This window comes from Physeter macrocephalus, chromosome 13 (assembly GCF_002837175.3).
Source record: "Physeter macrocephalus isolate SW-GA chromosome 13, ASM283717v5, whole genome shotgun sequence".
In the NCBI taxonomy this organism is placed as follows: domain Eukaryota; kingdom Metazoa; phylum Chordata; class Mammalia; order Artiodactyla; family Physeteridae; genus Physeter; species Physeter macrocephalus.
This window is the reverse complement of record NC_041226.1, coordinates 42,097,912-42,113,508: the sequence shown is the minus strand read 5'-3', so window position 1 is coordinate 42,113,508 and position 15,597 is coordinate 42,097,912. Positions and strand designations below refer to the sequence as shown.

Sequence of the window (15,597 nt, the reverse complement as noted above, 5' to 3'; positions counted from 1 at the left end):
GGCGTGGTGGCGGTGGAGGGGAAGAGGAGAACAAGAACGCATGTTTTGAATTAAACAGTGTCCTGAAAACAGTGTGGGTGAATACAGGTAAAAATAGCAGCTGTCTTTAATTCAAAAGTAGATAATTTCATTTTCTCTGGGCAGATACAACAAGCAGGGGATATTTAGTATTTTTATCCACAGAGTTAAGTTGCAAACAGTGGCAGAACAAACTGCCATGTTTACTAATATACAGTGGGAAAATGTGTTGTGATATTTCGTGACTGTGTGCTTTTGTTTACTGAAGAATAATATTGTCTATATGATTGTGTTGACAGTGGCTGTCTCCAAATAAGTCATGAGATGTAATGCATCCTCCAGCCCATGCACGCTTCCTCTTGCAATTTGTGCATCATTCCTCAGTGGAAACCTTTAAACCCTAAAATCCAGGAAAAGAAAATAAATACATTATCATGGACCTGAGGGATTTTTACCTGTTGGCTGCTCTGATTGCCTGTTTAAGGCTGGATTCCGCAATAGCTCAAGAACTTATTTATACTATTAGAGAGGAATTGCCTGAAAATGTGCCCATAGGAAACATACCAAAGGATCTGAACATTTCTCACATCAACGCTGCCACAGGGACCAGTGCCAGCCTTGTCTACAGACTGGTTTCTAAAGCTGGGGATGCCCCTTTGGTGAAAGTATCCAGTAGCACTGGCGAAATTTTCACGACCTCCAATAGAATAGACAGAGAAAAACTCTGTGCTGGAGCCTCTTACGATGAGGAGAATGAGTGTTTCTTTGAACTTGAGGTGGTGATCCTCCCCAATGATTTTTTCAGGCTGATCAAAATTAAAATAATTGTCAAGGATACCAATGATAATGCCCCCATGTTTCCATCTCCTGTCATCAATATTTCCATCCCAGAAAACACTTTGATCAACAGCCGCTTTCCAATTCCATCAGCAACAGATCCTGACACAGGCTTCAATGGTGTACAGCATTATGAATTGTTAAATGGGCAGAGTGTTTTTGGACTGGATATCGTGGAAACTCCAGAAGGAGAGAAGTGGCCACAATTGATTGTTCAGCAAAACTTGGACAGAGAACAGAAAGATACCTATGTGATGAAAATCAAAGTAGAGGATGGAGGCGCTCCACAGAAATCCAGCACAGCCATACTGCAGGTCACAGTAAGTGATGTAAATGACAACAGGCCAGTGTTTAAAGAGGGTCAAGTGGAGGTGCATATTCCAGAGAATGCTCCCGTAGGCACCTCTGTAATTCAGCTCCATGCCACTGATGCAGATGTAGGCAGTAATGCTGAAATCCGGTACATTTTTGGTGCCCAGGTCGCCCCTGCAACCAAAAGACTCTTTGCTTTAAATAATACTACTGGGTTGATTACAGTTCAGAGGTCCTTAGATCGAGAGGAGACAGCCATTCACAAAGTGACAGTGTTGGCTAGTGATGGCAGCTCCACTCCCGCTCGAGCAACGGTTACCATCAATGTCACTGATGTAAATGATAACCCTCCGAACATAGACCTCAGGTACATTATAAGTCCCATCAATGGCACAGTGTATTTGTCTGAGAAAGATCCTGTCAATACAAAGATTGCCCTAATTACAGTTTCAGATAAGGACACAGATGTGAATGGCAAAGTGATCTGTTTTATTGAAAGAGAGGTCCCGTTTCATTTGAAGGCAGTATACGACAACCAGTATTTGTTAGAGACCTCCTCTTTGTTGGACTATGAGGGCACCAAAGAATTCAGCTTTAAAATTGTTGCCTCTGATTCTGGGAAGCCCAGTTTAAATCAGACTGCTCTGGTAAGGGTTAAGCTTGAGGATGAAAATGACAACCCACCAATTTTCAACCAGCCTGTAATTGAGCTGTCAGTTTCTGAAAACAACCGACGTGGGTTGTACTTAACAACTATTAGTGCCACAGATGAAGACAGTGGGAAAAATGCAGATATTGTTTATCAGCTTGGACCGAATGCTTCCTTCTTTGATCTGGACCGAAAGACAGGAGTTTTGACAGCCTCCAGAGTCTTTGACAGAGAAGAACAAGAAAGATTCATTTTTACAGTAACTGCCAGGGACAATGGGACCCCTCCCCTCCAAAGCCAAGCGGCTGTGATAGTTACTGTTCTGGATGAGAATGACAATAGCCCCAAGTTTACTCATAATCATTTTCAATTTTTTGTGTCTGAGAATCTGCCAAAGTATAGTACTGTGGGGGTAATCACAGTGACAGATGCAGATGCTGGAGAGAATAAAGCTGTGACTCTTTCCATTCTAAATGACAATGATAATTTTGTGTTGGATCCCTATTCTGGAGTCATAAAATCAAATGTCTCATTTGACAGAGAGCAGCAGAGTTCCTACACTTTCGATGTCAAAGCCACTGATGGGGGACAACCACCCCGTTCCTCTACTGCAAAAGTAACTATAAATGTCATGGATGTCAATGACAATAGTCCAGTTGTCATTTCGCCACCTTCTAATACTTCTTTTAAGTTGGTGCCTCTCTCAGCCATTCCTGGCTCCGTGATAGCAGAAGTTTTTGCAGTGGATATTGACACTGGAATGAATGCTGAACTTAAGTATACAATTGTGAGTGGGAACAACAAAGGCCTGTTTCGGATTGATCCAGTAACAGGTAACATCACTCTGGAAGAAAAACCAGCACCCACTGATGTGGGCTTGCACCGATTGGTGGTCAACATAAGTGACCTGGGATACCCTAAGTCTCTGCACACACTTGTGCTTGTTTTTCTTTATGTTAATGACACTGCTGGCAATGCCTCCTATATCTATGAATTGATTCGCAGGACTATGGAGACCCCATTGGACAGGAACATAGGCGATAGCAGCCAACCCTATCAAAACGAGGACTATCTCACCATCATGATCGCCATTGTCGCAGGTGCCATGGTGGTCATCGTCGTGATCTTCGTCACCGTTCTGGTGCGCTGTCGCCATGCATCAAGATTCAAAGCAGCTCAGAGGAGCAAGCAAGGTGCCGAATGGATGTCCCCAAACCAGGAGAACAAACAAAACAAGAAAAAGAAAAGGAAGAAAAGAAAGTCTCCCAAGAGCTCTCTTTTGAACTTTGTTACCATCGAAGAGTCCAAACCCGATGATGCAGTTCACGAACCCATCAATGGGACAATAAGCCTGCCGGCTGAGCTGGAAGAGCAAAGCATTGGTAGATTTGACTGGGGTCCGGCACCTCCAACCACCTTCAAGCCGAACAGCCCTGACCTGGCCAAGCACTACAAATCCGCTTCTCCACAGCCCGCTTTCCATCTTAAACCAGACACTCCGGTTTCCCTGAAAAAGCATCACGTGATTCAGGAGCTCCCGTTGGACAACACCTTTGTCGGGGGTTGTGACACCCTTTCCAAACGCTCTTCCACTAGTTCAGATCACTTCAGTGCCTCAGAGTGCAGTTCCCAAGGAGGCTTCAAGACAAAGGGCCCCTTACACACCAGACAGGTAAATGAGCACTTTTACTGGTCTATAAGTACTGCATACAAGTGCCCAGTCAACCAGTATTAACGTGCCAGTGTGTCTCTTGTTTTGGTCTAACTTTAGCTTAGCTATAAAGAGGGGAAAAAAAAACTTGACCCCTTTTCTATTCTTCTGGGGCTCAGTCAAGAATTTTTAGAACAGCTTTGAAATTTCTGAGTTCTGAGAATTATTTAAACTCACAGTTTCCTTCAAATGGCAAAAGATGAAAAGAGGAAATTATTCCAAAATGTCCCAAGATAACATTTGCTGAAAAAGAAAACCTGTCCTGATAGGCCAAATTCTGCTCCTGGGGTTTCCAAATTGACTGCTTCAAGATTTTCACATTACCGTTTGATCTCAAAAGTCACCTTCAAATCTCAAGTTTTAAATGATGTTTGAAGGTGTGACAATAATTATGTTACAGCTGTGGTTGCTAAAGGGGTTAATTTTTTTTTAGTCTCTAAAAAAGATAGTAGAATATTAACTGTATATCAGCTGTGAAGCACATGATTGTTGATTGATTGCAACTAAGCCATATAGGAAGTCTTCTCTTTAATTTCAGATGCTTTTATTGTAATATAGTAAATTGGGGGTTGAATAGAAAGGTTTGCAGATTGTCCACAATGGCCAAAGTACTCTTTCAAAAAAATAAAAAATGAAAGAAGAAGGAATACTTTCCTCCTAATAGAACTGATTTATACAGAAAATAATGAATCCATTGTAAATATTCTCTCATCTTAGTAATGCATAAGTGATCTGTCATAACTCATTTTAAACTGTGAAATATGCCATATGAAGAGGGATTAAGAGGCTGAGAAACTCATATTTCAACCAAATCCAGAATTAGTTTTTCTTAGGTCTAATGATTCCTTGTTAATAAAGATTTAAATGCAGCTCTGTCTAATTTATTTCACTGGTGCTTGTCTGTTGCCATGAAACTTGAGTGTCAATAATAGCCTGTAGATGGCACTAGGGTATCATGTCCCTTGTGCTGGCCAGCTGCCAATCCCACAGTAGCAAGGAAAGGGAGAGGGAAAGATCAAGCTGGTACTATAGCCAAAGATACCTTTTATTTAATGATAGTTGCTCTGGAGCAACTAGCATGTCAGTTCATTTGCTTGCTCTTTTGTGATCAGCTCTCACACACCAACTTTCTAGGATTTTGTAATCCAAGTTCTATCTTTGTTGGTATTGAGTCCACCTATGGTGATGACCCATCTGAATTTGTTAAAAATAAGGAACATACAGATTTTAGAGAATCAAGTAAAGCAAAATAAATTTTCAGGATAGTATTGATAGTCATTGCTTAGTATTTGAAAAGTCAAGAGTTTTTCTTCTTTTCTTCCTGTGGTGGTGGGACTGGTGAGAATGGTCCATTGAAACTCTTGTCTCTCACCATCCAATGTTTGTTGCTCTGCAGTGACTTTAAGGTTTCATGGTAGTAAGATATTTATTAAAATAATTTTGGCAGTGAATCACAGAGATTCTTTCAGAACATTAAGTATAACGCCTACGATTTTACAACTAAAATCTACATTTCTTAAAAGATTAAATATCTAGAGCATTTAGAAAGTACAAGAGCTTGAATACACAGGATGAAAGGAATTAAAATAAGCCAGTTTGGAGGTTCTAGAGGAGAATATGAAGTTACTGGATATACATAGAATTTGGAATGAGTTATTTTCATGTTAACTTCATGAGCTTTTTAAAAGAGGTTTGATGTTTTAAAGTTAAGAAAATATCTGAGTTTAGTAGAGGTTTATAAATGTTGGTAAATTGTTAATCATGATGAGAAAAGTAATTTTTGAAACTAAGTGGATTTAGATATAAAGCTGCTATTTTAATGAAAAGAAAACATGGCTTTTTACTATTTGCTTTTAATGGGAAAGTCACTCAAAACACTGATGATATTTTATGATTTGCATAATATCTTGAAAAATATAACGCGATTTAAAACTTTTCATATAAAATCTGAAATTTGTTTTCCAAAGAAACATGCTGATATTATTCCCACATTGTCATCTTTCTTTTCATATTATGTGTGGTGGGTATTATGAGCATTGATGTACAGACCCATTTTTTTTGACTTCTTCCCTAAAGTTGAATCTATATATAGTACAATGACATAAACGTTAAGTGTGTTTCAGCAAAGTATGGGAAAGATCTTTTGTCGAGGCTTAGTCAGTCATAGGAAATTTGTTTGTACGATGTAATCTTTGAAATCAGATGCTGAGTAATTCTCTAACTGGAGCTAAAGTGCATTTTAGATATTCCTTGAGACCATGTGTTACTATGCTGTTCTCCTTGTAGGCATTTCAATGTTCACATGTAGCTATAATTCACTATTATGGTAAAGAGCTACTGAAATTGCTTTGCTTATTTACACCTTTTAGAAGTTTTCATGCTGAGAAAGAAAAATTGCAATGTTGTAGAAAAGCAATACTTCTGGAAGTAAGGACAGGTGATGGTGATAGCAATGTGTACAATTTTACTATGAAAGAGGCATATTTTCTATGAATGAAGAACACACACATATATACTATCCTTTAAATTATTTTTTCAATGAACTATATGGCTGTTATTAAAGATGTTCTAGTTAAGCTAAAAAGTAAAAATTCATTTTTTTAGCTCCTTCACTTCAACTAGTGGCTTCACATAAATGCAAAATGTGCTCCTAAAGCAACACAATTTTGAAAAAGTAGGGTTTATTACAACCAAAGCTTTCAAAGGAATTTATAAACTAAGGTATAATCTGTGAAGATTTTTAGTTGAGTGAGCAAAGATTGCTGTTAACAGAAACACCTTTTCACTTTATGGTGCTAGTTGAAGTGTGGGTAAAATGCAAGATTCTTGAGCAAAGTGTTACCAAACTTAAATATCATGAGTTTGTATTGTCTGTACAATGAAAACATAATGTCTGACATTTACACCATGAGTTTGGTTAAAGTGCATTGATTCTTATTTTGTCTGACTTTTTTTCCCCTGCTATTTTCCCTCATGTGACATAAAACAAGCATAAACCACATTCCTCAACCACTCTATTTTACTAAACTTTCATTTTCCTTGAATATAACAAATCTGTCACTGACTCTTCCACAAATTATTTTTTTATGAATTTTTGGAAGTACCCTTAGTAGTCACAGATTGAATGAAATGTCCCTTTTTTAAAGAGCTAGATTATATCTTGATATTTATTCATAAACAAACAAAGTTCACTGTTACAAGGTTGAAAAGATGACAACATTATCACTTCCAGTAGGGCTTTAAATGACAAAGCTCATTGGTATATTTTCTCTAAAAGGAAAATGTCTCCTTAATGAATATGATTTTTAAAATATAATACTAAGTTCACAAATTTTAAGGTGTCTCAGAATCCTTTGGAATGTTTCTTAAAACATGGGTCCTTGGTCCCCAATCCCAGAGGTGAGGTTCGGTATCACTAGGGTCAAGCCTGAAAATTTGCATTGCTCACAAGATCCTATAGGTGATACTGATGCTGCTAGTTCAGGGACCTCACTTTGAGACCCACTGCCTCAGCATATTGGGACAAGAAATGTCAGCCCCTTTCCCTTTCAGATTATCATTTCCAGAGGACCTGTTTTTGCATACTCCAACTCTCAGCTCTTATTGACAGCAGTTTTATTGTAGCTGGAGGCTTTACAGTTAGCTGTTTATTGCTGTTTCCCAACCTGGTTGACAGCATTTGGGGAATTTATTTTCTTGGCCCCGTTGTGCTTTTTGCGGGGGTATAAATGAAAATGTTAAAGAATTTTAAAAGTGACCTATTTACATTTAACAACTTCTTACGGTAATAAAATAATCTGTGATAGTTGTACTGTGAGTTTGGTTCAGGGTAAACAGTTCATGTTTAATTTTCTAAATGAAATGCTTATTTTAGAGCTTAAACATCCTTACTTTAACTTTTCACGATCTAGAGTCTTTGCTCATGTATACATTTGTGTATATATTGAAGAAATTATATATTGAAAATGTGTTTGCATGCCATACTCAAGTGTATACATATACTTTTACAGCATAAAGGGAATTACTTTGTTCCCAATCATTCAGAGACACTATATTACTTTTATGATTACTTTTCATTTTTGAGAATCCCACTGCAGCTGTTACTGAAATGCTGTTATGTCATGCAAAATGCACAAGAGAGTCATAGAATTTCTATTTCGAACAGTAAAAAATAAAAATGAAATTGAAAGTGAAGGGAGCAAATGTTAACTAATGTGAAGCTAGCAAAAACTTTAAGATATTTTAAACTGTTAAATTTTGCAGTATACTGTGAGGGATGAACATAGGTGGCATATGGAAAAAATTGCTCCTCATGATGCAAATTATATTTAAAATGTTATCAGTTGTGTTTTTTGTTTCTACTCCTTCGCTAAGTGATCTATGTCATGAAATTAGTAGATACCCAGACCCCTTGGATATTCATTCAGGAATTTGAAATGAGCATGGGCCATCCATTCAGCCTGGCTACCTTTCCTCTTGGTTTTGTGAGACAAATATTTTATATTTTTTTTCAGTTTGATACACTTAAGGTATAAAATTCAAGTTACATTTTAGCCTTTGTTGCTAATAACCTTAAGGAGAATAAAAGTAAAAAGTTACCACTGTATTGGGCATGGACATGTCTACTGATTACTGAACGTTTGTTAACATAGAGAAAATAACTTCAGTAGTTAAAATATTCTATTATCTTATTTTTAAAATTTTTTTGCAATAAATTCTATATATAAGCAACACCATAAACTGATGTTCCCTTAGCTTCAGATGAGTCATCCTCATGTTGTCACAGAACAGGCTTTGGCATCATTAAAATTACCTTGTAAATATTGTACTTGGTACTAATGTGTTATATTCTTATGGTGTATGCATAGTCTTATTAGTTAAATATTTCAAGCTAAAATTTATCTTCTCATAATAGCACAAATTAAAATATAATACATGAAATAGTAAAACAGAATTTGGACTTAATACAAAAGCTCAGATCTAAAATCAGATTTCCTCATAACCAGTTCTGAATTATTTTGACTCTTATTAAAGTTTCATTTTCTTATTGACATATAGGAGATGTATGTAAATTACACCCAAAATATTAGAAATGGCATCTTCATGAATTATTTTTCACATTACATTATTTTACATGACAGTACTGAGATAGGAAAATGAAACCTTTAAATTATCTTCTCATAAGCTCTGTTTTCACAATTATTTTTAATATGTTATTTAGATTGTTTGATTTCTAAATTTTGCGGGCTGGGGAGTGGGGTAATGCAGAAATCCACCAAATGGAAAAAGCTATAGTGCTTGTGTTGGTCCAGCAGCACCAGATTGAGTGTTTGCAGAACTCGAGACCATGTCAGCTACGTGGCTCATTTTTAGTACTTTCTCAGTTTGATTTTGTCAGAGTTGAGCTCTTAGCTTGCATGCAGTTAAAACAGGCACGAAGAAAACTGTGGATTGTTTACCACTTTCACTTAAAATCCTTGCAGTAAGTTTTCTCTGAATTTAGTCTGGTGTTTTCTTGAAGGGGACCCTCTATTGAAACTATAAATTTGTCTCGGTTATATTAACAAATCAGTTCATATCATATATTTCACGAAGTTGGAAACTAAGCAAGAATTGTTTTATGTGTATTTTTAAGTTTTTGCTTTCTTGACAGCTGATTTTATGTTTAATATATTTCTCAGAATTTATTACAGGCCCTAAAATTTATATCAGGTTTGTTGAAATATGACACTAATCACAGACCAGGTATTCTTGAAAATTCAAGAATGCAAGTCAACAAGGGGCTCGCTTTAAAGTTGTAAGTATCTAGAGGCGTAGGAGTCATGTTCAATAAGTAATAATGCTAATGTGTTATGGCCTTTTTAAAGGTTAGTTCCCCTAAAATTAATATCGGATCACAAAAGCAAATCCAAATATAGAAATATGACGTCTCAATTACAAAAGGAAATATACTTCACTGTTTAAGATTTCATGAGTTATTTCAGATAGCTGTTAAATCTGTCCAACAGTTCATTGAAAGGAACACATGTTTTTTGCCTTTGTTTGATACAAACATATTGGGCTGTCAGTCATCAGAAACATAGAACAAGAAAGATATATTACCATGATTGAGATTTTGGTTTTGATTTATATTCTTTCTTTCCCTAAGTCAAGATTCATTAAAATGTGAAGTTCATAAATAAGTTCTACCCATTCCTTAACAGTAAAGAATGATGGCAGGAATAAACTGGAAAACCAACCCATATGTAATCTCTCTCACTCATACTGTTGTCCAGTAGTCAGTTTGTTGCCTATAGAAAAGAATAGTGGCAGAATTGGAATTTTCTGAGCCATAATATATAACTTTAAAGCATTCAGAACTTTAATTCATTCATTAAGGATTTGTTTTTACATACTTATCCATTGTTTAAATGCCTGTGAAAATATTTCCCCCCTATCTTTAGTGGTTTGATTGATTACAGTGCTATACGCACACATCACATTTAAAATGATGGACTTGGGACCACCTGTACAGCTGGGAGTGGTGAAGATACATGCACAGGCAAGATCTGTGAAGCACATTTGATTGATTCTTTCTAGTCATTTTACACTAATTATCCCGGAATTCCTTGAGAAAATACATGAAATTAACTTATCTGTTCTTGAAAGGAGTATACTATAGCCTCACCACTCATTAATTTACGTAGATGTTGGGGGCTTCCCTGGTGGTGCAGTGATTAAGAATCCGCCTGCCAGTGCAGGGGACACGGGTTCGAGCCCTGGTCCAGGAGGATCCCACATGCCGTGGAGCAACTAGGTCTGTGTGCCACAGCTGCTGAGCCTGCGCTCTAGAGCCCACACGCCTAGATCCCGTGCTCTAGAGCCCGCACGCGTAGAGCCCGTGCTCCGCAACAGGAGAAGCCACTGCAATGAGAAGCCCGTGCACCGCAGCAAAGAGTAGCCCCCGCTCGCCTCAACTAGAGAAAAGCCCGGTGCAGCAACGAAGACCCAGTGTAGCCAAAAATAAAATAAATAAATTTTTAAAAACACACCATTCACTTTACAGCAGTACACCATATATACTCAATAAATATTTGTTAATTTAAAAAAATTATGTAGATGTTTAATTATGTAGGCTGCAGAAAGGAATGGAAATGTGTTCAGTTTTACCACGTTTGTAAAATATCTTGTATTTTAACATTCTTCCTTAGTTTGTCTTTCTATCTGACCATCTCTACATTTTAGTATTATGCGGCTTTGTTAATATCCAGTCTCTGGCCTTTTTCAGTCTGTTAGCAGTTAAGAAATACTCTAATCCCTTCCAGGATATTGAGAAACTAATGGATTGCAGAGTATTTGGGTCTTTAAGCTTCAGTTGTAAATGGTATGAAGAATTGTCATTGAGCTGATATTTGCATATATCTCTTCCAGTGCTAGTTACTTTGCCTCCTTTTTTTCCTCCTAATCTTCAGCTTTCATTCTAAGAATATTTATTTTAGTCGGAAATAAGCACGCCAGTGATAGAAATTTGGGATTCACCTCCAAATGAATACCATCACAGACAGGGAAGTTCTGGCACATTTTGCATACATCGGTATGAACACAGTGAACCCTTCATAAGCTCTTAGATTGCAGGAAATCAGTGCTGAAAATTAAGTGGAGTTTTAAAGATTTGCAAAGTAGAGAGCTTTGTATAATGCTGGTATTGCCGGTGCCTATTAAATATGAAGTAAAGGCTTTGTAATACAACTAGCTAACACATTCCCTTCCACATTAGAGTGATTTATACCGTAGGGAATTAGTCTTGCCTATTTTTTCCAAATGCAGAAACACTGGATGTGTCTGAAAGAATAAAATCTCAAATACATGCCTTAGAATGGACAGATTTGCTCTTGGATGATTCTAGTTATTCAAGATAGATGTTGCAGGCCCTCTCATACTTACTTGTGGTACCTCTGTCCATGGTGTGGCCTTCACCTCTCCTAGAAGAATCTCTCAATTGTGTGTATATACTCTCCTCTAAACATAAATCAGATTATGACCCTAGGTATGTATAAAACTGTAGCATTACCATAAGGAAGAGGGCTGGCTACTAAGTGAGTGCTTTGATCCTCAAAGGAATTGCTATTGAATCATTTCTCAAACTGTATTTTTAGAATTCACCTTTCTCCATTTGTAAACAGTGTGTATTTGGAGCACAGCAGCTCATTCCAGACACACATGGGTTTCATGACAGGGTTCAGTAAAATGCCTCACAGTTCTTCAATGCTTAATGTCTTTGACAGGTCCTGTTAGATATAAAATCAGTGGAGATAGCCATGCCTATTTTTTAAAGATTTTACAAATCCTATATTTTTGCCTACTAGAAAACATATATACAATCCATGTGCAGACCACAGAAGGTACTGTGGACTTGCTGAGAATCATCACAGATGACTGATTTTGAAAACGAAACAGTTTTTGTGCAAGACAATAGCAACTGCAATTCAGTAAATGAGGTTTCTTTCCTCGTTAAATAAACCTCAAGAAGGAGAAACATGGAAACACAGGATACATATAATGAAGATGTATCTTGTATAGGAAGACAGTGTCTTCTGCTGACAGGAGTTCCCTAGTAGATCTTTTCTTGAGGAAAAAAAATGCTGGTGCTTTTTTGGATTTGGAGGTTGCAACCAACTTGTGCCTCCACGTGATAGCAGCTGCATGCTGAGGACTTTCAAATACACAGCTACGTAGGATTCTCAGGAAAGTTCTTGTAGGGGGTGCCGGTGACAAATGGAGACAAAATGGAGTGAGTTCTGAGTTGTGAGTTGATGCCCGCCTGTGTCGCATATTCATGCCATTGAACCGATTTTCACATTGGAAGCCTAGAATCACAATAGCCTTCCTTGTTTGTCAGCTGTGAACACACCTGGACTGGCAGCTTTTCTTTGCTTCATTTCTTGTCATTCTTTAGGTGGACTTTGTTCACTTATGTTACCTCATATACATCCGCTCTCTTAATTTCTGGACATATTTTTAAATGACAGTGACACCAACTTATTTCTGTGTATCTTCCCTCCAAAAAAAAAAGTCAAACAGAACTATTTTGCTCTAGAACGTCCATAAAGGGTCAAATAAAACATACACAATGTGTCCTTTCTTCCTAGAAACAGAAAATCTCTATTTATGTTTTTCCTTCGCAATTTCCAAAATTGGGTTTTCTATACTGATAACATTTTTAAAGTTAAGAAATCATAATAAATTTAGCTGTATAGATTAATAATGTTTCAATGCACAAATTTCCAATATAAAAAAGATGTCAGAATTTTTATGAAAATACTTTTTTTGCTACACACTGAAATGAGTATCAAAATTACATTAAACCATAATAAAAACAGATAAAATCTTCAGGATATTTTAGTTTGACATGAACTCATTTTCATTCACGGTCTTGACCCCAAAATCTGACAAGCAGTGATGGCAAACTATGCTGAATTCACTGATTGATTTTTAAACATGGTAATAATTAAGCAGAGTCATTTTGACGCCTAAAGTCTGTTTTAGACAATTAAATTCTGCTTTAGCTAAGGGTTATTGACTTCTGGATGACACTGGGAGCAACACTCCTCAGGGTTTAAACTATTCCTGCAGGACCATCTCTTATTGGCGGGGCTGAGCAGCCTCTCCAGCCATGCAGTGTCAACCCCAGGTGTATATTCAGGATCGTTCAAAACACAACCCGGGTTCCTCATGATCTTTCAGTCTCAAATGACAACTAAGTTAATAAAATACTGGTATATCATAACTTAAAGCTTAATAATTAAGGAGAATATAAGAAAGTCCCTCAAAGTAGAGACAATGTCTTACTTACCTTTGTGTTTTTATGACTAAACTTACACCAGCTCCTAAAAGAGTGAACTTCGTAGTCATTCAGTAAATGTTGACCTAGCGAGAGTGATCAGCTGATATTGGAGTCATGCCTTATATATGCATATTTCCATTGATAATCTCTATAACAACTACAGAAAGAAGACATTACCATTCTTATTAAACTTATATAGAGATTGAGAGACAGAAAATGTGTTTTTTTCAAGTCACATGGCTAAAGCATTTATTTCCAGTCTAGAACCTTACCTCTGCACTGGTATTTCTTCCTCATATGTGCCTACTTTTACTTGAAAAACACTATTTTTAGGCCAGATATAAGTTTGAAACATTTTCTTCATTAGGGACATTATTTTTGTTGGAAAGGATTGCAACTCATTTATTTAAAAACCCACATTATCAATACAAGGCAATTCATTGCACCCCAAATTGTTCTTCCTGCAATACCTCCCAGTAAACTAATTCTAGACCATAAGATTAAACTGTGGTAAGCATATGACGACGAGGCCTAAACGAATAAAGTATATACGGGGAGCGTTCTGATTGTCTGGTTTCAGCTGCTGTCCCTATTTTCTTCTGCAACAGCTGGGAATTGATGACAAACTCTCTAGTTAGGTTTAAGGGGTTTTTTGGGTTTGGGGGGTTTTTTTGGTGGCTGACGAGTCCCCATAGTCTCTAATCTAAGAAATTTTGATCTCCCTAGACACCTCCATTCATATTTCTGGAGGTCCGGTGAAGACCAACTCACCTAACCTCATCCTATAGATGAGCAAGTGTAAGCATTCTTAGACTCTGCATTTTGATTTTTGTAAACAGTGAAATATAATTAACACTTTTATATGCTCTATCAGTGTCTTGACTCACTAGTGATTTTTGCATTTGTATGAGAGAGAGAGAGAGAGAGAGAGAGAGAGAGAAGCAGAGGGTTAAAAAAAACGCTGATTCTAATGTACATGAGCACACTCTCGTATCACTTAATTAGAGATATCTGTGGTTTCCGTTTTCTCCCTCACTTCTTCCACACCACTGTGTCTGCCCATCATAACATCTTTATTCATGTTAGGATATAATAAGAAGGGAAAGAGTCAACATAAACAGGATCAGATTTCTTTTCTTCCAAGACTCCTCGTCCAAAATTTTTATTTAAACCTTTGATTCCTTAGATAACTGAGTGATTACTTCTAAACAATGATCAATAGATTCACTTTGATATCTGCTTAATAGAGACAGTGTGTTCTGGAGGAGAAAAAAAAGGCATCGTTAAAGTTCACTTAATAGACTTTTGAGCCATCCAGACAACACCATAGAATCACATATGAAACCTATAAAAAGCAGCAAAATAATAATTGAATAGTAAGTGGTGTCTAGCTACTATATTAATTTTAGAAAGATAAATTTAGTGTCTAATAGAATTCACAGAATAGTTTCTCAAGACTCAAAATGGACCTTTGAGAATATTTGGCCTATTTAATTCCTTTTCCACATGAAAAAGACTGAGATTACTACAAAAAGTAGTTTGATATTTGAAGTAAAAAAAAAAAAAAATGACTTGGAGAACAGCTATTTTAAAAACTGTGTCACATACGATACATCATTTGAATGTACCGTTCCTTGCTTCCCTAGTCTGTAAAATGGATGTAATCAGGCCTAATCCATAAGGTTGTTATTAAATTGAGTGCATACATGGGTGCATGTAGATTTCTGGCCCATGGTAGGCAGACACTCCAAAAACCTACCTATTTTTCGCCTATTTTTTCCAAGGATACCAACTTACCACTGACAGAGGTGCCCAATTTCATTTAATACATGTTCTCTAAGTTTTGTTTTTGGTGGTTTTCTTGAATTTAAGTTTTGTATCTTTTTTAAAATGTTATTTTATTGAAGTATAGTTGATTTACAATGTTGTGTTAGTTTCTGGTGTACAGCAAAATGATTCAGTTATACATATATATAATGCAAACTATCTTTTTAAAAAGCAAGTTATCTCTGTTAATCTGTTTTAGGTTTAAAACACTGTTTTTGAGTTATCTAGGATTTATGAAAAGTTGATCTTTCTAACAGCATCAGAGAACAGCAGATAGGATGTTATATTTTCTTTTGATCTTAGTCCCTATTGTTTCATATTTATGTAATTGCTTCATCTTTCATTTTGTGTATTTCACCATTTTCCTTTGCATGTTGTGTTTTAAAATTATCTTGCTTCTTTTAGTTTTTGTTATTAATT

At 36.6% G+C, this 15,597-nt stretch overlaps 1 protein-coding gene across 2 annotated transcripts in view; it reads left to right on the top strand.

Moving 5' to 3' along the window:
* The window catches only part of PCDH9 (protocadherin 9), a 999,310-nt gene that overhangs the window by 1,571 nt on the left and 982,142 nt on the right, over nt 1–15,597 (top strand). For both annotated transcript variants that reach the window (XM_024123249.1, XM_028497801.1), the window contains exon 2: nt 318–3,488. In XM_024123249.1, the coding sequence (XP_023979017.1) occupies nt 453–3,488 (3,036 nt within the window). In that variant the 5' untranslated portion in view covers nt 318–452. The remainder of the gene's footprint in view (nt 1–317; nt 3,489–15,597) is intronic.